This window comes from Oncorhynchus gorbuscha, linkage group LG12 (genome assembly GCF_021184085.1).
Source record: "Oncorhynchus gorbuscha isolate QuinsamMale2020 ecotype Even-year linkage group LG12, OgorEven_v1.0, whole genome shotgun sequence".
Taxonomy (NCBI): domain Eukaryota; kingdom Metazoa; phylum Chordata; class Actinopteri; order Salmoniformes; family Salmonidae; genus Oncorhynchus; species Oncorhynchus gorbuscha.
The window spans coordinates 63949929-63972782 of NC_060184.1; the positions used below are offsets into that span (position 1 = coordinate 63949929).

General features: G+C 44.4%; 1 protein-coding gene and 1 long non-coding RNA gene across 2 annotated transcripts; one reads left to right on the plus strand and one right to left on the minus strand.

The window, feature by feature from the left end:
* Window positions 1–736: 736 nt before the first annotated feature.
* LOC123990221 (NADH dehydrogenase [ubiquinone] 1 beta subcomplex subunit 4-like) lies at window positions 737–2694 on the plus strand. Its single transcript, XM_046290794.1, has 3 exons — window positions 737–937; window positions 1515–1658; window positions 2528–2694. Exons 1-3 carry the CDS (start codon window positions 761–763, stop codon window positions 2588–2590), a joined length of 384 nt encoding a protein of 127 aa, XP_046146750.1. The 5' UTR covers window positions 737–760; the 3' UTR covers window positions 2591–2694.
* Window positions 2695–13442: 10748 nt separating this feature from the next.
* On the minus strand, window positions 13443–21854 carry LOC123990222. The gene is made up of 5 exons (XR_006830615.1): window positions 21719–21854; window positions 20720–20786; window positions 13974–14079; window positions 13614–13705; window positions 13443–13477 (listed from the first exon to the last, which is right to left on the minus strand). It is a non-coding gene; the product is annotated as an uncharacterized LOC123990222 (long non-coding RNA).
* Between the last annotated feature and the right edge of the window lie 1000 nt (window positions 21855–22854).

The following is a 22854-nucleotide window of genomic DNA, read 5'->3' on the forward strand; positions in this document are numbered from 1 at the left end:
GGGGATGATTAGGTGACCATGATGGTATGAGGGCCAGATTGGGAATTTAGCCAGGACACCAGGGTTAACACCCCTACTCTCACAATAAGTGCCATGGGATCTTTATTGACCACAGAGAGTCAGGAAACCCGGTGAATGCCCCATCCAAAAGATAGCACCATACACAGGGAAATGTCCCCAATCACTACCCTGGGGCATTGGGATTTGTTTTAGACCAGAGGAAAGGGTGCTTCCTACTGGCCCTCCAACACCACTTCCAGCAGCATCTGGTCTCCCATCCAGGACAAACCCTTCTTAGCTTCAGAAGCAAGCCAGCAATGGGATGCAGGGTGGTATGCTGCTGGTAAATATTGTATGTATATTGTAACGCACTCTAGGTAAAAATATATTGGACTTTGATGTTTGGAAGTCTTTGTGGAAAATTTTCGGCACTCAAAAGTTGACAGTCCGGTGTGGAATCGGTACCGGTGACCCCTGTATATAGCCTCGTTGTTGTTATTCCTATTGTGTTACTTGGAATTATTACTTTTTATTTGAGTATACTTGTCAATCTATTCTTCTTCTTGAACTGCACTGTTGGTTAGGGGCTTGTAAGTAAGCATTTCACGGTAAAGTCTACATTTGTATTCGGTGCATGTGAAAAATATAGTTTGCTTTGATTAGATTTTTGAACGCTTCGTGTTGCCATGGGAAACATAACTGCTGGACGAGATAACGCGAGATTTTGCGGCAATAACGTTGCCTGTCTCTTCACACAAACATGGCGGACTACCGAGAAGCGCCCTTGGCCACTCGGCCAAAAACGTTGGACCCAGCTGAATATTTCAACCTTTCGCTGGACCAGAGACGTGCCGAGGAGGAGAGGGCTGGTTTAAGGGCTCAGCTGAAGAGACAATATCAGATGCAGCTAAACAACCCCCACAGAAAAGAGCTTATTGTAAGTACAGAGTGAGCTAACATGCTAACGCTAGTTAGCTTGCTAATGTCAGACCCACAGTTCACCAGTGTAATGCTAACGTTTGGTAGCCAGCAAGCATTCGCTAGCCAGACTGAGAACCCGACCCGACAAGTTAATGTACCTGCATTCAGCATTTGAGCTATTTAGCAAATGCCGTCTTATGTATATCTACGTAACTAGTTATCTTGCTAATTTATAATCCAACATCACAGGAAGTTTTTGAGAGTAAGCGATCTAACGTTAGGCAAGCTGGTTTTGTGATGCCTGGTGTTTGCTACTTTAGTTGATGTGACCTTGATGTTAGAATTTCATAGTCATTTTGCTATTTTAAACAATTTTGGGTTGCATTCAGTAACATGTATTCTGGGACGACATGACTGTTTGCATTCAACCTTTTCCGCCCTGCGTAGTAGTTGACTGCAATAAGACTGGCATCGACTCTCAAAAAATGGCCATCATTAATGACAAACTTTTATTTGTCACCTGTGCCGAATACAACTGTTTTACACCTTACCGAGAAATGCTTACTTACATGCTGCTGCTTTTGTGTTTACAGGAAGACCCTGCCTTGACACGCTGGGTGTTTGCACGCACCAACCCCTACAACCACTTCAGAGCCACCAAGAAGACGTCGCTGCTAGGTGGGCTCTTCGGAGTGGTGCCCCTCTTCGTCCTGTACTACGTACTGAAGACTGACAGGGTATGGATGAGATGACACAACCCCTTATCCTGCTCATTTCCTGACATTAGGGGTCTATTTGAAATCCACCATAGCCTCTATACTAAGGCACTTTATTTAGATTTGAAGGGATTGAATAGATTTGAGCAATATGGTGGACATTCCTCCCATCACAGGGCTTGGTGAAGTTATTGCCATATTGATCATACTGAAATAGTCATTTGCCTTGGGTTAGGGGTGATTTGCAACTGTTATGTTGTGTGCTGAAGATTTATCTTACAAAAATGTTTGAGAGAAACCTTAAAAATATTATTGTCAGACAAGGCTTCAAAGCAGATTCGCTCCCCATAATGAAAAAATGATCACTTCACCATGTCGATGAGCTAAGATGAATGAACAGAGTGATTTAATACTGTCTCTGAGGTCTCATACATCACTGCCATATTAGGCTACATTTGTGTCTGTTAGATGACTAGTGGGCACAGTCTGATGGCCCTGTTTGAATGTAGTAGGCCTAACTTACTATAGTCAGGAGGAAGAACATGTGCTGCTCGTGTCGTAAGTTCATCTTATACTCTGCAACCATTCTCTGTAGTGTCTGTGACATTTTAGTCTACATGGCACCCCTTCCTCCATTGTTATTGAGATCCTCTCCCTGAATCTGTGCCTGAATCAGAGATGTCACAGAGACCTTGGTACTGAATGTGCCATTGTCACACTGTGCTGTAATTCCTCTGCTATTTTTCCACTGAGAGGAAGAAAAACGACCCTGTATTTATTCATGAGACATTCATTCATATTCTAAGCAGTGGAGGATGAGTAGGTTGCTTAGGTGATGATGCCATCTCTCTGTTGCCATGGGGACCACACTAACCCCCCTCTGTCTCCAGGACAAGAAGGAGGAGCAGATCAAAGCTGGGACCTATGATCGCAAGTTCAAGCTCGCCTACTGAGTTTGCTCATCACGGACCTCCAATGTAAAGTGTTGTAGAGATAATGTCAGTGTGTATCTATTATTGGTAACTGAATAAAACTTCCGTTATTGTTGAAAACAAAATGAGTGTTTGCCTGTCATTACAAACATCGAAGGGCTAAGAATGACATGAGCAGCAGAGTAATGAAAACACGCTAATAAGACTTCCAGAGTATTTATTCATTCATTTCTGTCCAGTGCAATTTATCAATAAACTGGTCAAAGAAACGAGCATAGATCAAATTAAGCAAGCACTCAATATTACGCTGTGAGTGATATCTAAGGGATAATCAACAAGAGGCTATTCGTTCTAAGGAAAAGGAATGAACAACGTTGAAGGTGTGTTCCACGGCGTGACAGCGGAGTGACACTAACCTTCCACGTAGATGCATTATTTTACAGTTGGAACATCCACTGACCTACTGAAGTAGGTAGCAAGTTTACTGGATAGCTACATTAGTTGCCTTGGTAACCAAATAGACTTGCTAGTTTAGCTAACTAAACCATCAGTCCTAGCTCACTATTATGAAAATAGAATTCAACAATGGCAATGTCTTCAATTCGACTTCTGCTTTCAAAAGCAGCTCATACAGAACATTTACATTTAAGTCATTTAGCAGACGCTCTTATCCAGAGCGACTTACAAATTGGTGCATTCACCTTATGACATCCAGTGGAACAGCCACTTTACAATAGTGTATCTAAATCTTTTAAGGGGGGTGAGAAGGATTACTTTATCCTATCCTAGGTATTCCTTAAAGAGGTGGGGTTTCAGGTGTCTCCGGAAGGTGGTGATTGACTCCGCTGTCCTGGCGTCGTGAGGGAGTTTGTTCCACCATTGGGGGGCCAGAGCAGCGAACAGTTTTGACTGGGCTGAGCGGGAACTGTACTTCCTCAGTGGTAGGGAGGCGAGCAGGCCAGAGGTGGATGAACGCAGTGCCCTTGTTTGGGTGTAGGGCCTGATCAGAGCCTGGAGGTACTGAGGTGCCGTTCCCCTCACAGCTCCGTAGGCAAGCACCATGGTCTTGTAGCGGATGCGAGCTTCAACTGGGAGAGAGCGGAGGAGCGGGGTGACGTGAGAGAACTTGGGAAGGTTGAACACCAGACGGGCTGCGGCGTTCTGGATGAGTTGTAGGGGTTTAATGGCACAGGCAGGGAGCCCAGCCAACAGCGAGTTGCAGTAATCCAGGCGGGAGATGACAAGTGCCTGGATTAGGACCTGCGCCGCTTCCTGTGTGAGGCAGGGTCGTACTCTGCGGATGTTGTAGAGCATGAACCTACAGGAACGGGCCACCGCCTTGATGTTAGTTGAGAACGACAGGGTGTTGTCCAGGATCACGCCAAGGTTCTTAGCGCTCTGGGAGGAGGACACAATGGAGTTGTCAACCGTGATGGCGAGATCATGGAACGGGCAGTCCTTCCCCGGGAGGAAGAGCAGCTCCGTCTTGCCGAGGTTCAGCTTGAGGTGGTGATCCGTCATCCACACTGATATGTCTGCCAGACATGCAGAGATGCGATTCGCCACCTGGTCATCAGAAGGGGGAAAGGAGAAGATTAATTGTGTGTCGTCTGCATAGCAATGATAGGAGAGACCATGTGAGGTTATGACAGAGCCAAGTGACTTGGTGTATAGCGAGAATAGGAGAGGGCCTAGAACAGAGCCCTGGGGGACACCAGTGGTGAGAGCGCGTGGTGAGGAGACAGATTCTCGCCACGCCACCTGGTAGGAGCGACCTGTCAGGTAGGACGCAATCCAAGCGTGGGCCGCGCCGGAGATGCCCAACTCGGAGAGGGTGGAGAGGAGGATCTGATGGTTCACAGTATCGAAGGCAGCCGATAGGTCTAGAAGGATGAGAGCAGAGGAGAGAGAGTTAGCTTTAGCAGTGCGGAGCGCCTCCGTGATACAGAGAAGAGGAGTCTCAGTTGAATGACTAGTCTTGAAACATGTAGGTATGAACTAGAACCATTGAATTCTACCATGCTAATTTACCCTGCTACTGTGCTTTATAGGGAAATAATGCAAGCTCTAGAATGCCCTTCAAGCCATTCAAAAATGGGTGTTCAACAATGCCATTGTATTAAATGTATTGAGCCACAGTGTTGTCGTGTTACATTAAATCCTAGAGGATTTTCTGGTGATCATGGGGAAGTAATGACTGTTCTGCCTCTGCTCTACTGTTTGCTGGGCCTCCAGTTGGGGTCAAAGTGTTTGCGGAGTGGCTGTCAGTAGCTCTTGTCCAGCCTCTAACACGTCTCTAGGCCCCACTTAGTTACCGCCATGCTGAACGACTACTCAAACATGAAGAGGGATGTTACTGGATATCCCACTATGTACAGCTGTTCGATAATTGTGATCACATCGTGTGCGTGTGTTACCATGGACCCCTCGGCCACCCTCTGGTTTGAGGGGAGTGGTGCTGTTCTTCTCGAAGTAGTCTCCGTCAGGGCCGTGAGGGGTCATCATGCTGGAAGCCCTCCTCCTTGGCCTCTTAGTGGCTCTTAATCAGCCCCATGAACTCACTCATACAGTTCCCTGGAACACAGACAGGGGGTGCTCTGACATAACACAAACACACAAAGGGACTAGTGACAGGGAGGGGAAAGGTAGTCACTAGAGGGGCATGCTAGAACGAACAAAGGTGTCAGTAACAGAACTAAAGACAAGCATAAGAAGTAGCTATTTGTGATATTTTTTTCTGAGGGTTAGTGTGTTTATTATACTGTGGTAGTAGGGGGGTCTAAAGGTGTGGTCAGCCACTCCCCAGCGCGGGGGGAAGATGACAAAGTCAGCGATGGTGACTCCTGGACATGTGGACTTGGCCGTGAAGATGGAAGGATTCTGGTGCAGAGATGGAGGAGAGGAAGGATAAGTATTTGTGGGAAGATCTAAATTCTATACTCCTGGCATCCTCTCCTTGTCACCTTCTCAAAACCCATTGGAGGAGAAGGTCAGAGGGGAGGGACCTCTGACTTATTGCCTGTGTGTGAGGTTCTCACTGCATGATCGAAGGCCACACTTGATTACCATGAAGTTCTCCAGGTTGTATTTGCTCGGTGTGTAGTTCCCATGCCACGTCACCAGGTTAAAGGGAGAGAAATCCTACAAATATATACACAAGAAGAAACAGAATAATAAACAAATGTATAGCAGGGACCGCAGCAGCAACGCTTTGGTCTACCGCACCTTTTAACTTGAGATATAGCCTTACCTCAAGCCAATGTTCATTTTAGGCAAGAGGGCCCTTGATATTCAGAATTGAAAAAACAGCCGTAAAAACTGCATGAAAAAAAGAAAAAAATAACTCAGGGGGAGGATAAGGGCTGATTTAAAACACAATGTACCTCTTTTCATTCTCTGCTCTTTTTTATATTTACCCCGTTCTTTGTGATCCTCAGCTCCAGCAGGTATTATGCCGTAATTGGCTTCACAATCAAACTTTCCCAAACTTTCAGCGCTCGGGGAGAAGGGGGAGAGGGGGGAGAGGGAGACGGTGTAGAGATATTTCTTCATCTTGATTGTTAAAACCAGAGCAATTTTATATAGCAGTGCTGTTCTGATAATGTCACTGTGAAAGAGACATTCAATGGTACCTCTAAAATCAATATAATTCATTACAGCTCAAGCTGTCTTCAGGGCTGACCCATGTACCTTGTCATATGTGCACAAGCGCAAGCACACACACATTCTCACACACAGATATTCCTCCTACTCCCACAGACATACACCATAAAACACATACTAGCACACTTGCATACAGTACAAACACACACACACAGTCACCATCATGCACCCAGGGGGTCTGAGGACCCCAAGGCAGGTAATCTCTTGGGCATTACAGTTCCTGTGATAACTCTGGCAGACTCGATTAAAAACGTAGCACAAGAAAACACACACACACAGACACACACAAAACAAAAACATATTGGCCCAGTCAAGCAAATAATAAGTTAATTTGAGCAATTTCATCTCTCTGCAGGAGGACCAAACAGCAGGATGAGACGCAGCAGAGATGGAATCTGCCCCACCCACTCCACTTCCAATCTGTGTGTGACACACACACACTCCCTGCAGTCTCAGGTTAGGTGGGGGGAAAGAGCAAGCCCCAACACCGGGTCCGAACCCAGAGAGGGAGACAGAGAGGGTTGGATGGAGAGGGGTTAACGAAAGAAAGAAGGGTCCGGTTTATACACCATGCAAATATTCCCTCTAACACAGGTATTTCCACAGTTACCTCCCTCACACACACATACACACACACACATCCTTTCGCCCTGTCTCCTTAAAATCCCCTACTGTCAGACAAAATGAGTCGATCCAATTACCTGCTCGACAGGATGCGTTCAGAGCAGGGCGGGAAATCATTCCCCAGTGAAATATGCTGAAATTAGTGCTTAACTCAAGCAAGGTTTTCTCCCCTTCTGAAAGGACAGGCAGGTATCTGGCGGGAACTCCTGGACGAGCTAACTAATTATTAGTGATTAAGGCTGGTAAGGGAGACGAGACCGGAGCCTGCTGCTGAGAAGAACAGTCAGGCGTTTCACGTTAAATCATTGGGGATGGCAGTTCAATGTTCTGTATTAACTCACAGCTAACTGCTAATAGAACCCAATAGCGGTTCTGTATTAACTCGCAGCTAACTGCTAATAGAACCCAATAGCTGTTCTGTATTAACTCACAGCTAACTGCTAATAGAACCCAATAGCTGTTCTGTATTAACTCGCAGCTAACTGCTAATAGAACCCAATAGCTGTTCTGTATTAACTCACAGCTAACTGCTAATAGAACCCAATAGCTGTTCTGTTTTAACTCGCAGCTAACAGCTAATAGAACCCAATAGCTGTTCTGTATTAACTCACAGCTAACTGCTAATAGAACCCAATAGCTGTTCTGTATTAACTCACAGCTAACTGCTAATAGAACCTAATAGCTGTTCTGTATTAACTCACAGCCAACAGCTAATAGAACCTAATAGCTGTTCTGTATTAACTCGCAGCTAACTGCTAATAGAACCTAATAGCTGTTCTGTATTAACTCACAGCCAACTGCTAATAGAACCTAATAGCTGTTCTGTATTAACTCACAGCCAACTGCTAATAGAACCCAATAGCGGTTCTGTATTAACTTGCAGCTAATAGAACCCAATAGCTGTTCTGTATTAACTCACAGCTAATAGAACCCAATAGCTGTTCTGTATTAACTCGCAGCTAACTGCTAATAGAACCCAATAGCTGTCCTGTATTAACTCACAGCTAACAGCTAATAGAACCCAATAGCTGTTCTGTATTAACTCACAGCTAACAGCTAATAGAACCCAATAGCTGTTCTGTATTAACTCGCAGCTAACTGCTAATAGAACCCAATAGCTGTCCTGTATTAACTCACAGCTAACAGCTAATAGAACCCAATAGCTGTTCTGTATTAACTCGCAGCTAACAGCTAATAGAACCCAATAGCTGTTCTGTATTAACTCGCAGCTAACAGCTAATAGAACCCAATAGCTGTTCTGTATTAACTCGCAGCTAACTGCTAATAGAACCCAATAGCTGTCCTGTATTAACTCACAGCTAACAGCTAATAGAACCCAATAGCTGTTCTGTATTAACTCACAGCTAACTGCTAATAGAACCCAATAGCTGTTCTGTATTAACTCACAGCTAACAGCTAATAGAACCCAATAGCTGTTCTGTATTAACTCACAGCTAATAGAACCCAATAGCTGTTCTGTATTAACTCGCAGCTAACTGCTAATAGAACCTAATAGCTGTTCTGTATTAACTCACAGCCAACTGCTAATAGAACCCAATAGCGGTTCTGTATTAACTTGCAGCTAACAGAACCCAATAGCTGTTCTGTATTAACTCACAGCTAATAGAACCCAATAGCTGTCCTTGTATTAACTCACAGCTAATAGAACCCAATAGCTGTTCTGTATTAACTCTCAACTAACTGCTAATAGAACCCAATAGCTGTTCTGTATTAACTCACAGCTAACTGCTAATAGAACCCAATAGCTGTTCTGTATTAACTCACAGCTAACAGGTAATAGAACCCAATAGCTGTTCTGTATTAACTCACAGCTAACTGCTAATAGAACCCAATAGCTGTTCTGTATTAACTCGCAGCTAACAGCTAATAGAACCCAATAGCTGTTCTGTATTAACTCACAGCTAATAGAACCCAATAGCTGTTCTGTATTAACTCACAGCTAACTGCTAATAGAACCCAATAGCTGTTCTGTATTAACTCACAGCTAACAGCTAATAGAACCCAATAGCTGTTCTGTATTAACTCACAGCTAATAGAACCCAATAGCTGTTCTGTATTAACTCACAGCTAACTGCTAATAGAACCCAATAGCTGTTCTGTATTAACTCACAGCCAACTGCTAATAGAACCCAATAGCAGTTCTGTATTAACTTGCAGCTAACAGAACCCAATAGCTGTTCTGTATTAACTCACAGCTAATAGAACCCAATAGCTGTCCTTGTATTAACTCACAGCTAATAGAACCCAATAGCTGTTCTGTATTAACTCTCAACTAACTGCTAATAGAACCCAATAGCTGTTCTGTATTAACTCACAGCTAACTGCTAATAGAACCCAATAGCTGTTCTGTATTAACTCACAGCTAACAGGTAATAGAACCCAATAGCTGTTCTGTATTAACTCACAGCTAACTGCTAATAGAACCCAATAGCTGTTCTGTATTAACTCGCAGCTAACAGCTAATAGAACCCAATAGCTGTTCTGTATTAACTCACAGCTAATAGAACCCAATAGCTGTTCTGTATTAACTCACAGCTAACTGCTAATAGAACCCAATAGCTGTTCTGTATTAACTCACAGCTAACAGCTAATAGAACCCAATAGCTGTTCTGTATTAACTCACAGCTAATAGAACCCAATAGCTGTTCTGTATTAACTCACAGCTAACTGCTAATAGAACCCAATAGCTGTTCTGTATTAACTCGCAGCTAACAGCTAATAGAACCCAATAGCTGTTCTGTATTAACTCACAGCTAACTGCTAATAGAACCCAATAGCTGTTCTGTATTAACTCACAGCTAATAGGCCTCACTTGAATAGTCTGTACAACTTTTCTCAGGGCCCGATTCAATCAGATCCCCTTTAGCCGACATCCGCATAGCTGATGTTTGCACGGTGTCAATGGTGAAACTGTGTTAGAGCTGTCAAATCCACAAGCAGCTTTCTGCAACACACAGGGAACATGCAGGTGAGGTGATGGACAGGTGAGGAGGATGGGTAATAGTCAGGTGATGAGAGAGAGAAAAAGGTCACTGTCACAGTCATACGCTGGACCTAGTTTTGTCCCATGGAATAAATGTTGTGGATCTTAATGTTTTTCCTCATAATCCTGGACTATCGGACCACTATTTTATTACGTTTGCAATTGCAACAAATAATCTGCTCAGACCCCAACCAAGGAACATCAAAAGTCGTGCTATAAATTCACAGATGACACAAAGATTCCTTGATGTCCTTCCAGATTCCCTCTGTCTACCCAAGGACGCCAGAGGACAAAAATCAGTTAACCACCTAACTGAGGAACTCAATTTAAACTTGCGCAATACCCTAGAGGCAGTTGCACCCCTAAAAACTAAAAACATCTCTCATAAGAAACTAGCTCCCTGGTACACAGAAAATACCCGAGCTCTGAAGCAAGCTTCCAGAAAATTGGAACGAAAATGGCGCCACACCAAACTGGAAGTCTTCCGACTAGCTTGGAAAGACAGTACCGTGCAGTACCGAAGAGCCCTTACTGCTGCTCGATCATCCTATTTTTCTAACTTAATTGAGGAAAATAAGAACAATCCGAAATTCCTTTTTGATACTGTCGCAAAGCTAACTAAAAAGCAACATTCCCCAAGAGAGGATGACTTTCACTTTAGCAGTGATAAATTCATGAACTTCTTTGAGGAAAAGATTATGATTATTAGAAAGCAAATTATGGACTCCTCTTTAAATCTGCGTATTCCTTCAAAGCTCAGTTGTCCTGAGTCTGCACAACTCTCCCAGGACCTAGGATCAAGAGAGAAGCTCAAGTGTTTTAGTACTATATCTCTTGACACAATGATGAAAATAATCATGGCCTCTAAACCTTCAAGCTGCATACTGGAACCTATTCCAACTAAACTACTGAAAGAGCTGCTTCCTGTGCTTGGCCCTCCTATGTTGAACATAATAAACGGCTCTCTATCCACCGGATGTGTACCAAACTCACTAAAAGTGGCAGTAATAAAGCCTCTCTTGAAAAAGCCAAACCTTGACCCAGAAAATATTTTAAAAACTATCGGCCTATATCGAATCTTCCATTCCTCTCAAACATTTTAGAAAAGGCTGTTGCGCAGCAACTTACTGCCTTCCTGAAGACAAACAATGTATACGAAATGCTTCAGTCTGGTTTTAGACCCCATCATAACTTTATACTTTTAAACTCGGACAAAACAGAGATGCTTGTTCTAGGTCCCAAGACATAAAGAGATCTTCTGTTGAATCTGACAATTAATCTTAATGGTTGTACAGTCGTCTCAAATAAAACTGTGAAGGACCTCGGCGTTACTCTGGACCCTGATCTCTCTTTTGAAGAACATATCAAGACCATTTCAAGGACAGCTTTTTTCCATCTACGTAACATTGCAAAAATCAGAAACTTTCTGTCCAAAAATGATGCAGAAAAATTAATCCATGCTTTTGTCACTTCTAGGTTAGACTACTGCAATGCTCTACTTTCCGGCTACCCGGATAAAGCACTAAATAAACTTCAGTTGGTGCTAAATACGGCTGCTAGAATCCTGACTAGAACCAAAAAATGTGATCATATTACTCCAGTGCTAGCCTCTCTACACTGGCTTCCTGTCAAAGCGAGGGCTGATTTCAAGGTTTTACTGCTAACCTACAAAGCATTACATGGGCTTGCTCCTACCTATCTCTCTGATTTGGTCCTGCCGTACATACCTACACGTACGCTACGGTCACAAGATGCAGGCCTCCTAATTGTCCCTAGAATTTCTAAGCAAACAGCTGGAGGCAGGGCTTTATCCTATAGAGCTCCATTTTTATGGAACGGTCTGCCTACCCATGTCAGAGACGCAAACTCGGTCTCAACCTTTAAGTCTTTACTGAAGACTCATCTCTTCAGTGGGTCATATGATTGAGTGTAGTCTGGCCCAGGAGTGGGAAGGTGAACGGAAAGGCTCTGAAGCAACGAACCGCCCTTGCTGTCTCTGCCTGGCCAGTTCCCCTCTTTCCACTGGGATTCTCTGCCTCTAACCCAATTACAGGGGCTGAGTCACTGGCTTACTGGGGCTCTCTCATGCCGTCCCTGGAAGGGGTGTGTCACCTGAGTGGATTGATTCACTGATGTGGTCATCCTGTCTGGGTTGGCAACCCCCTTGGGTTGTGCCATGGCGGAGATCTTTGTGGGCTATATTCAGCCTTGTCTCAGGATGGTAAGTTGGTGGTTGAATATATCCCTCTAGTGGTGTGGGGGCTGTGCTTTGGCAAAGTGGGTGGGGTTATATCCTTCCTGTTTGGCCCTGTCCGGGGGTGTCCTCGGATGGGGCCACAGTGTCTCCTGACCCCTCCTGTCTCAGCCTCCAGTATTTATGCTGCAGTAGTTTATGTGTGGGGGGCTGGGGTCAGTTTGTTATATCTGGAGTACTTCTCCTGTCCTATTCGGTGTCCTGTGTGAATCTAAGTGTGCGTTCTCTAATTCTCTCCTCCTCTCTTTCTTTCTCTCTCTCGGAGGACCTAAGCCCTAGGACCATGCCCGAAGACTACCTGACATGATGACTCCTTGCTGTCCCCAGTCCACCTGGCCGTGCTGCTGCTCCAGTTTCAACTGTTCTGCCTTATTATTATTATTCGACCATGCTGGTCATTTATGAACATTTTAACATCTTCCTCTCTAGGTTTCTTCCTAGGTTTTGGCCTGAGACGGCACTTGTGAAGGTGGTAAATGACATTTTAATGGCATAGGACCGTGGCTCTGCATCTGTCCTCGTGCTCCTAGACCTTAGTGCTGCTTTTGATACCATCGATCACCACATTCTTTTGGAGAGATTGGAAACCCAAATTGGTCTACACAGACAAGTTCTGGCCTGGTTTAGATCTTATCTGTCGGAAAGATATCAGTATGTCTCTGTGAATGGTTTGTCCTCTGACAAATCAACTGTAAATTTCGGTGTTCCTCAAGGTTCCGTTTTAGGACCACTATTGTTTTCACTATATATTTTACCTCTTGGGGATGTTATTCGAAAACATAATGTTAACTTTTACTGCTATGAGGATGACACACAGCTGTACATTTCAATGAAACATGGTGAAGCCCCAAAATTGCCCTTGCTAGAAGCATGTGTTTCAGACATAAGGAAGTGGATGGCTGCAAACTTTCTACTTTTTTCTACTTTCTATGGAGTTTTTCCTAGCCATCGTGCTTCTAAACCTGCATTGCTTGCTGTTTGGGGTTTTAGGCTGGGTTTCTGTACAGCACTTTGAGATATCAGCTGATGTACGAAGGGCTATATAAATCAATTTGATTTGATTTTTTAAATTTGATTTAGAGGAATCTGGTGAGTCTTGACACAGGTAAAAGGAACAGCTGAGATTGAAAGGTTGAAAGGTGTTGCCGTCTCACCTGGATGACGCAGATCTCGTTGGGTTCCACCATCATCTTCCCAAACTCTGTAGTGAACACAATCTCCCCCTGCTGGGGCACTGCAAGAGGGAGGAAAGTGGGAGAGTACATAAGACTGCTTATGTTATATTGTGTTTATGTATACTTCAAAAACCAAAGGCATATTTGACTGACCAATGAGAAAGTCACCGTCTGAGTTGTTGAAGCAACTGAAAAGCAGAGACTACTTTATTAAAAACTTGATATTGGGCATAGAGTTGTGAATATCAACAATGGGAGAGATCAAATTGTGTATGTAGTACTGTATGTATATAATGGTATCATACAATGGAGACACACACACACCTGTCAACCATGGAGGTGTTGCAGGTGAACATGTGGATGCCGATCCTGTTGTGGGACTTAGTGTCTCCTGCTCCACATAGGGTGTGCAGACCCTATGATTGACAGATGGGAGAACCAATTAGACCCAGGAAAGAAGATAGGCTGTACCAGAAACAGCTAATCGCTATCATGGAAAGCCAGAGGGTTTAATGGATTTGGAGATGCTGAATGGCAGCAATTGCAGCTAACAGTGAGAAGAAAAAAAAATTCAAAACCAAATTTCTGTTTCGTCCGCCTAATTTCGCACTCTAATTCTCTCCATTGTCTCACTTTCCAAACCCTGTCCATTTAATTTCTCTCTCTCTCGCTCTACCTCTCTACCTGGTTAGGGTCAGGTTCCACTTCATCCCACTTCTCTGTTAGGATCCCACAGTGCATTGTGGTGTACAGCTTGTGACGGACAAACGGCAGGATACGGTAGAACCAACTGGGAAACAAGCAAATGGAGTTAGGAAAGAGAGAGATAATATCTGTGTATGTGCATGATTAAGTGTATGAAAAAAGTCCTGTTTATTACATTTTTACATTTTAGTCATTTAGCAGAAGCTCTTATACAGAGCTATTTTCAGGGGCAATTAGGGTTAAGTGCCTTTCTCAAGGGCACATGGACATGTTTTTTTCACCTAGTTGACTCTGGGATTCAAACTAGCGACCTTTCGGTTACTGTCAGGGTTGGGGAGTAACTGATTACATGTACAAAAAAAACTATAAATGTAATCAGTTATGTTACAAGCAAACATTTTGTAATTAGATTATTGGATTACATTATGGCATCTTTCTGTATTTCCAATGGCATTTAATTCAGAATTTAAAAAAGGCGCAGGTTTACATTTGTTCAGAGACCAGTATGATGACAAACCAAATGCTTTTGCTGGATTGTATTTTTGTCTTATTCTAATGCCTTTTAAAAGGAAAGTAATCGAAAAGTAACTAAAAGTAATCAGATTAAGTTACTGAGTTTGGGTACTCCAAAAGTTACGCTACTAATGACAATTTTGGACAGGTAACTAGTAACTGTAACGGATTACATTTAGAAAGTAAACTACTCAACCCTGGTTACTAGCCCAATGCTCTTAACTGCTAGGCTACCTGCTGCCCTATACCTAGTGTTAACATGCGCCCTTTGTCCACGTTCTGATTGTGCCAACATTTTTAGATAGGTGTCCATGATTAAAAGACACATTGTGATCTGATTGTCCTGACCACCTCTAGAGGTAGCCAGGCACACATTGTGTCTAGATATCAATCAGGTATAAACAGATCTGGATGATCAAACTATTTAAATCCTCATTATACTGGTCTCTAAAATCATTGACAGGCAGTACCATTGACTTATGGCACCAATAATTGTCTTAAAATAAATACATTCCGAATATCTGTTAAATAATTTGCATACAAGGAGGCACCAGCTAATATCGTCTCATGCTGACACAGTGGATGGATGAGACATATTATAATACAATGTGTAGACATGACAAACCTTGATCAGATAGGCTGTATCAAAAGACCAATTAGTAGCAAAAGATCAGAATTGGGCTGCCTGTGTAAACGCAGCCACAGTGTTTAGATCTTATTGATCAGATCATGAAACTCACATATTAGCCCCAGGTGTAAATGAGACTTCTGTGTAGGCCAATGTATTACTCCATTATTTATTCAATCTGAGCGATGAAGGAGAAGTGTCTGTCAATAACTATGATATACCTCATCTTATTGGTTGGCTGTGTGCAGGTGAAAGCGTAGCTGGAGAGTTGTTCAGCGTAGAGGCCGTAGGGACACACCTGAGGGTTGTTCTGCTGAGACAACAGAGCTGGGTTTAACATCCTAGAGGGGAGTAACGTACACTGGTGTGCCGGAAACCCCCGCAGCCCCCTGCTTATGAGCTCTTGGGGCCCATGCGCCTGTCATCAATGTCTATTATTTTTGTTATTTAATACATTATTTTGACAGTAACCCCTCCAAAAAGTAATTTGTAAACCTTTTTACTTCCACAGGACGCTAAGTATTTGTTTCTTGGGGCGCAACTTTCACTGGGGACGAGGGGGACATGACCCCCCCCACATTCTAAAATTGTGTTTTGTTCCCCCCTCCCCCAGTTGTATTATTGCACTGTGATATAAAATGAGTCACTGGTGTGCTTTAGGACCATGCAGATTCCTCAGAGCGGTTGGGTATGCTATTTTCCGGTTTTAGACGGCTGGATTTAGAACCACATGGACATCACAGAGCATGTGGACAGGCTAGCTGTGTGGAGGGAAAGCATCTAAAATGCTGGTGTATAGGACCAGCACGGGAGAGATGAACAGAGGCAGCTGCTGTCTGTGTTTGTTGCGCTTTTTCTCTGAGACGTAAAAGCAAGCAGAGCAGAAAATGGCTACTCTTTAGTTAACTGATCTAGCTGGCAAGTTAACTGCTGTTTGATATAAAAACAATGTATTTATTCCCAGCACTGAGCTAGTATTGTAACTGACATGTTACGTTAGATAATGTTTCATCGCCTCTCCAGAGAAGTGAATTAACTTCTAGCTGCTAGTTTAGTTAGCTAGTTAGTAGCTACCACAGTCAGTTCAGCTCTAGCTAGCCTCTAGCTATCTGTCATTTAGCAGTATCAAACAACTCTTGTGTGTATGGAAATGTTTTGTAGCCTTTGTTTTGTCCTGTTTCAACAGAAGTAAATGTGACAACGTACCATTGTACCATTAGTTGGCTAACTGTAACTAGCTAGCTAGCTCACTAACGTTAGCTATTATTTTTGCTTCAATCACACTAGACCTGAATCAAACAATGAAAGCAACAGCCAAACGATTGAAGACTGATATTCTGACCTTTTTGCCGCGCAATGCAAGTTTTTATTAGTCAGTATAGCAATGTAACGTTGTTGATCTGTCAGTTTCCCTAGCTAATGTCTTACTTTTCACACTGACACGGTATAAACAGCTCTACAGGCTTCACTGTCATGGTGCACAATCAGTACACAACACTGTACTCATCATGTCTTAGCAGGATCAGATGGTGACAGATTTCCCTGCAGGGTCAGACAGCCAGGGAAGACCAGTCTACGGCACTCGGGTGAGTGGGAGGCCCCAGTGCACAACTGAGCAAGAGGTAAAGTACATTAAGTGTCTAGTTTGAGAAACAGATGCCCCGCAAGTCCTCAACTGGCAGCTTCATTAAATAGTACCAGCAAAACACCAGTCTCAACGTCAACAGTGAATAGGCAACTCCGGGATGCTGGCCTTCTAGACGGAGTTGCAAAGATCCTGGGTCTCGACCCCGCCCTGTGCAACTGGGTACTGGACTTCCTGACGGGCCGCCCCCCAGGTGGTGAGGGTAGGCAACAACATTTCCACCCCGCTGATCCTCAAAACTGGGGCGCCACAAGGGTGCGTTCTGAGCCCTCTCCTGTACTCCCTGTTCACCCACGACTGCGTGGCCACGCACGCCTCCAACTCAATCATCAAGTTTGCAGACGACACAACAGTGGTAGGCTTGATTACCAACAACGACGAGACGGCCTACAGGGAGGAGGTGAGGGTCCTCGGAGTGTGGTGTCAGGAAAATAAACTCACACTCAACGTCAACAAAACTAAGGAGATGATTGTGGACTTCAGGAAACAGCAGAGGGAACATCCCCCTAAAAGCACTCACAAACTTCTACAGATGCACAATGCCTGTCGGGCTGTATCACCGCCTGGTACGGCAACTGCTCCACCCACAACCGTAAGGCTCTCCAGAGGGTAGTGAGATCTGCACAACGCATTACCGGGGGCAAACTACCTGCCCTCCAGGACACCTACACCACCCGATGTCACAGGAAGGCCATAAAGATCATCAAGGACAACAACCACCCGAGCCACTGCCTGTTCACCCCGCTATCATCCAGAAGGCAAGGCGAGGTCAGTACAGGCGCATCAAAGCTGGGACCGAGAGACTGAAAAACAGCTTCTATCTCAAGGCCATCAGACTCTTAAACAGCCACTACTAACATTGAGTGGCTGCTGCCAACACACTGACTCAACTCCAGCCACTTTAATAATGGGAATTGGTGGGAAATTATGTAAAATATATCACTAGCCACTTTAAACAATGCTACCTAATATAATGTTTACATACCCTACATTATTCATCTCATATGTATATGTATATACTGTACTCTATATCATCTACTGCATCTTTATGTAATACATGTATCACTAGCCACTTTAACTATGCCACTTTGTTTACATACTCATCTCATATGTATATACTGCACTCAATACCATCTACTGTATCTTGCCTATGCCGATCTGTACCATCACCCATTCATATATCTTTATGTACATATTCTTTATCCCCTTACACTTGTGATTTGATTTGATTTATTTGAGAGACAACTAATGCTCATTGTGCAAATGTGTGTATATTTTCAATAAACATTGGAGTCTAAATTTGACTTTGACTCATTCCTCTCTGCCTCCTTCTTTCCACTCCTCTCCTCTTTTGACCTCACCCTCTCACCTTCCCCCCCTACTCACAAGGCAGGCAATACGCTCGACCTCATCTTTACTAGATGCTGTTCTTCCACTAACCTCATTGCAACTCCCCTCCAAGTCTCCGACCACTACCTTGTATCCTTTTCCCTCTCGCTCTCATCCAACACTTCCCACACTGCCCCTACTCGGATGGTATCGCGCCGTCCCAACCTTCGCTCTCTCTCCCCCGCTACTCTCTCCTCTTCCATCCTATCATCTCTTCCCTCTGCTCAAACCTTCTCCAACCTATCTCCTGATTCTGCCTCCTCAACGCTCCTCTCCTCCCTTTCTGCATCCTTTGACTCTCTATGTCCCCTATCTTCCAGGCCGGCTCGGTCCTCCCCTCCCGCTCCGTGGCTTGACGACTCATTGCGAGCTCACAGAACAGGGCTCCGGGCAGCCGAGCGGAAATGGAGGAAAACTCGCCTCCCTGCGGACCTGGCATCCTTTCGCTCCCTCCTCTCTACATTTTCCTCCTCTGTCTCTGCTGCTAAAACCACTTTCTACCACTCTAAATTTCAAGCATCTGCCTCTAACCCTAGGAAGCTCTTTGCCACCTTCTCCTCTCTCCTGAATCCTCCTCCCCCTACCCCCCTCCTCCCTCTCTGCAGATGACTTCGTCAACCATTTTGAAAAGAAGGTCGACGACATCCGATCCTCGTTTGCTAAGTCAAACGACACTGCTGGTTCTGCTCACACTGCCCTACCCTGTGCTCTGACCTCTTTCTCCCCTCTCTCTCCAGATGAAATCTCGCGTCTTGTGACGGCCGGCCGCCCAACAACCTGCCCGCTCGACCCTATCCCCTCCTCTCTTCTCCAGACCATTTCCGGAGACCTTCTCCCTTACCTCACCTCGCTCATCAACTTATCCCTGACCGCTGGCTACGTCCCTTCCGTCTTCAAGAGAGCGAGAGTTGCACCCCTTCTGAAAAAACCTACACTCGATCCCTCCGATGTTAACAACTACAGACCAGTATCCCTTCTTTCTTTTCTCTCCAAAACTCTTGAACGTGTCGTCCTTGGTCAGCTCTCCCGCTATCTCTCTCAGAATGACCTTCTTGATCCAAATCAGTCAGGTTTCAAGACTAGTCATTCAACTGAGACTGCTCTTCTCTGTATCACGGAGGCGCTCCGCACCGCTAAAGCTAACTCTCTCTCCTCTGCTCTCATCCTTCTAGACCTATCGGCTGCCTTCGATACTGTGAACCATCAGATCCTCCTCTCCACCCTCTCCGAGTTGGGCATCTCTGGCGCGGCCCACGCTTGGATTGCGTCCTACCTGACAGGTCGCTCCTACCAGGTGGCGTGGCGAGAATCTGTCTCCTCACCACGCGCTCTCACCACTGGTGTCCCCCAGGGCTCTGTTCTAGGCCCTCTCCTATTCTCGCTATACACCAAGTCACTTGGCTCTGTCATAACCTCACATGGTCTCTCCTATCATTGCTATGCAGACGACACACAATTAATCTTCTCCTTTCCCCCTTCTGATGACCAGGTGGCGAATCGCATCTCTGCATGTCTAGCAGACATATCAGTGTGGATGACGGATCACCATCTCAAGCTGAACTTCGGCAAGACGGAGCTGCTCTTCCTCCCGGGGAAGGACTGCCCGTTCCATGATCTCGCCATCACGGTTGACAACTCCATTGTGTCCTCCTCCCAGAGTGCTAAGAACCTTGGCGTGATCCTGGACAACACCCTGTCGTTCTCAACTAACATCAAGGCGGTGGCCCGTTCCTGTAGGTTCATGCTCTACAACATCCGCAGAGTACGACCTTGCCTCACACAGGAAGCGGCGCAGGTCCTAATCCAGGCACTTGTCATCTCCCGTCTGGATTACTGCAACTCGCTGTTGGCTGGGCTCCCTGCCTGTGCCATTAAACCCCTACAACTCATCCAGAACGCCGCAGCCCGTCTAGTGTTCAACCTTCCCAAGTTCTCTCACGTCACCCCGCTCCTCCGCTCTCTCCACTGGCTTCCAGTTGAAGCTCGCATCCGCTACAAGACCATGGTGCTTGCCTACGGAGCTGTGAGGGGAACGGCACCTCAGTACCTCCAGGCTCTGATCAGGCCCTACACCCAAATAAGGGCACTGCGTTCATCCACCTCTGGCCTGCTCGTCTCCCTACCACTGAGGAAGTACAGTTCCCGCTCAGCCCAGTCAAAACTGTTCGCTGCTCTGGCTCCCCAATGGTGGAACAAACTCCCTCACGACGCCAGGACAGCGGAGTCAATCACCACCTTCCGGAGACACCTGAAACCCCACCTCTTTAAGGAATACTTAGGATAGGATAAAGTAATCCTTCTCACCCCCTCCCCCTTAAAATATTTAGATGCACTATTGTAAAGTGGCTGTTCCACTGGATGTCATAAGGTGACTGCACCAATTTGTAAGTCGCTCTGGATAAGAGCGTCTGCTAAATGACTTAAATGTAAATGTAAATATAGTTTACATGTTGTCAACAATCTAAGCCAACCCCATCTGTTTTGCCTGATAGTTGTGCACAAGTCGGTTTTGTTGCTAAGCAACCAACCATCTATGGAATGTTACCTGACCTTCAGGTAAGGCTCCTGGACAGCAAGGGTCTTCAGATGAGAACTCATTCCCAAACCCACTCAGGTCCTGGAAGAGATCAACAAATTAGGAGACAGACAGTTGGCTGGACAGTGATAGGCCTAGTCTTTAAAACAGACATATTAGGTGATATTGGGACAGTATACCTGTGTTTTTGCTTTTGGTTTAACATTGATAAGAACTTTGATTGGCGTCAATGTTGAGTCGTGCGACTTGTGTTATCTGTTTGCATACTTGTCACACAATGCAAACATACATGCAACTCCACAGGGCGAGCCCTCTTACTATCTTTATCTGCTACACTGGGAACGTGGCTCGCGGTCAAACCCAAAAATGGTGCTGAGTCACCGCGGAGTCTGAAAAAGCGCACGGGTCTGTTTCCAATAATGCGCGCGCACACGTGAGTCTACATTTCTTGCGGAGTATGCTACTTTACTTTATGGAGAGAAGGGGAGAAGAATGTCTAAAGTCTCAGTAAACAAAACAGTGGTAATATAATAGATTATATAAATGTTAAATGACGTTAATTGATAAAAGACACACTCCAGAACTCTGCGTTCCACAAGCGACATGGGCACAACATCTGAGCATCTGCTGAATCCAGCCCGATGATTGGGTAGAATGAAACGCCCCTTCAGCGCACCGCTTGACAGCGAAAGTAGCCTATAGATGCATAGCCTACACACAGTTAAGTCTTACATATTGTGAGATTTCTGACATTTGTTGGTGCGATTGATAGCTCCATCACCCATAAAGTAAAAGGTTCAAATGACATTGGAATAACAATTATTATCTTCACCATATGTAAAATATTATATGTAAAATAATATATATAATATAATATTTATATATATATATATATATATAAAAGGAAGAAAACAATTAATGAAAAAGAACAGTAAATCTCCGCAATAATATATAACCTGAACATTGCTTAATCATAAATGGAGGTAATATTTACTGAAGTTATGCCTCCTTACCTTGAGCCCAGCCATTGTGCTTACTTAGGAAACTGTCCAACTGAAATAAATACGTTTTCAATGTCCAACACCCTTGTTAAAACTTAACTATTTATCTCCAAACTTAACTAGGTTAGCTCCATAACCTATCGGTCACACAACCCCCACGTCCCGTGATAGAGTGAAGAAGAAAGGAGGGATGGATATGGCATCAATTAGGACCAGACTCAGTCCGTGACGTATATGGGGGGGTTCTCTCTGAGAGAAGGGGTTAGATGTAAAAATAAAAAATAAACAGAGAAGGGGTGGAGAGACTGAGGTCGGGTTGCTTAAAAGTGGGCAAACAAGGACCAAAGTCAAAGCCAATGCAAATACAACCAACCCCAAGCCACCTTTTAGATACAACATGGGTCCAATGGACATGAGACGTTTCACGGATTCCTGTGTTCCAACCACATTGACCGTTATGGATGCACCTCGCGGATGGTGATGAAAATAGAAATAGAATCCATATCTATGGTGACGCACACCAGCGCACTGAAACCAACGAGATGATGACCCCGGTAGGCCTACTTCACTAGCTGGCGATTTTGGAAAGGACAATAGTGGCAATATCGTCAGGCCTGTTGAGCATGTGGTATATCAGCCTGGGTATAGGCCTATGAATCATTGAACTTGGTAGAGCCTAATAATCAGGCATATAGGCCTATATAATTGTGGATCAAATCGAAATGGACAAGCGATCTCTGGGATAGAGATTTGGAAATGATTGATTATTTTTTATCTGCTTGATAGCCTATACTGGGCAAAAACTGGATGAATCAACGTTGTTTCCATGTCATTTAAACTAAATGAAATGTGATGACGTCGAATCAACATGGAAAACGGATTGGGTTTGCAAAAAGTCATCAACATTTGTACTTTTTGTTAACCTTTTTTGTTAACCTTTTTGTTAACCTTTTGAACCTACAGTAAATCCAAGTGCAATCGAATTGTCATTTGAACAACATACAATATACATAACAAAATACGAAAAATATCTACATTATTCAAAATGTATTCAGTTAATTTTGTCAAAGGAGAGGACAAAACTGGGAACACCTAATCTCCCAGCAGTATCAAAAATAATCATTTTCCCTTTCTCATTCTTACTCCCA

Bases quoted from the DNA above. Each gene is read 5' to 3' on its own strand.
- LOC123990221 (XM_046290794.1), top strand. From the start codon at position 761: ATGGCGGACTACCGAGAAGCGCCCTTGGCCACTCGGCCAAAAACGTTG. The intron at 938-1,514 runs GTAAGTACAGAG...TTGTGTTTACAG, and splicing joins CCCACAGAAAAGAGCTTATT to GAAGACCCTGCCTTGACACG. The intron at 1,659-2,527 runs GTATGGATGAGA...CTCTGTCTCCAG, and splicing joins ACGTACTGAAGACTGACAGG to GACAAGAAGGAGGAGCAGAT.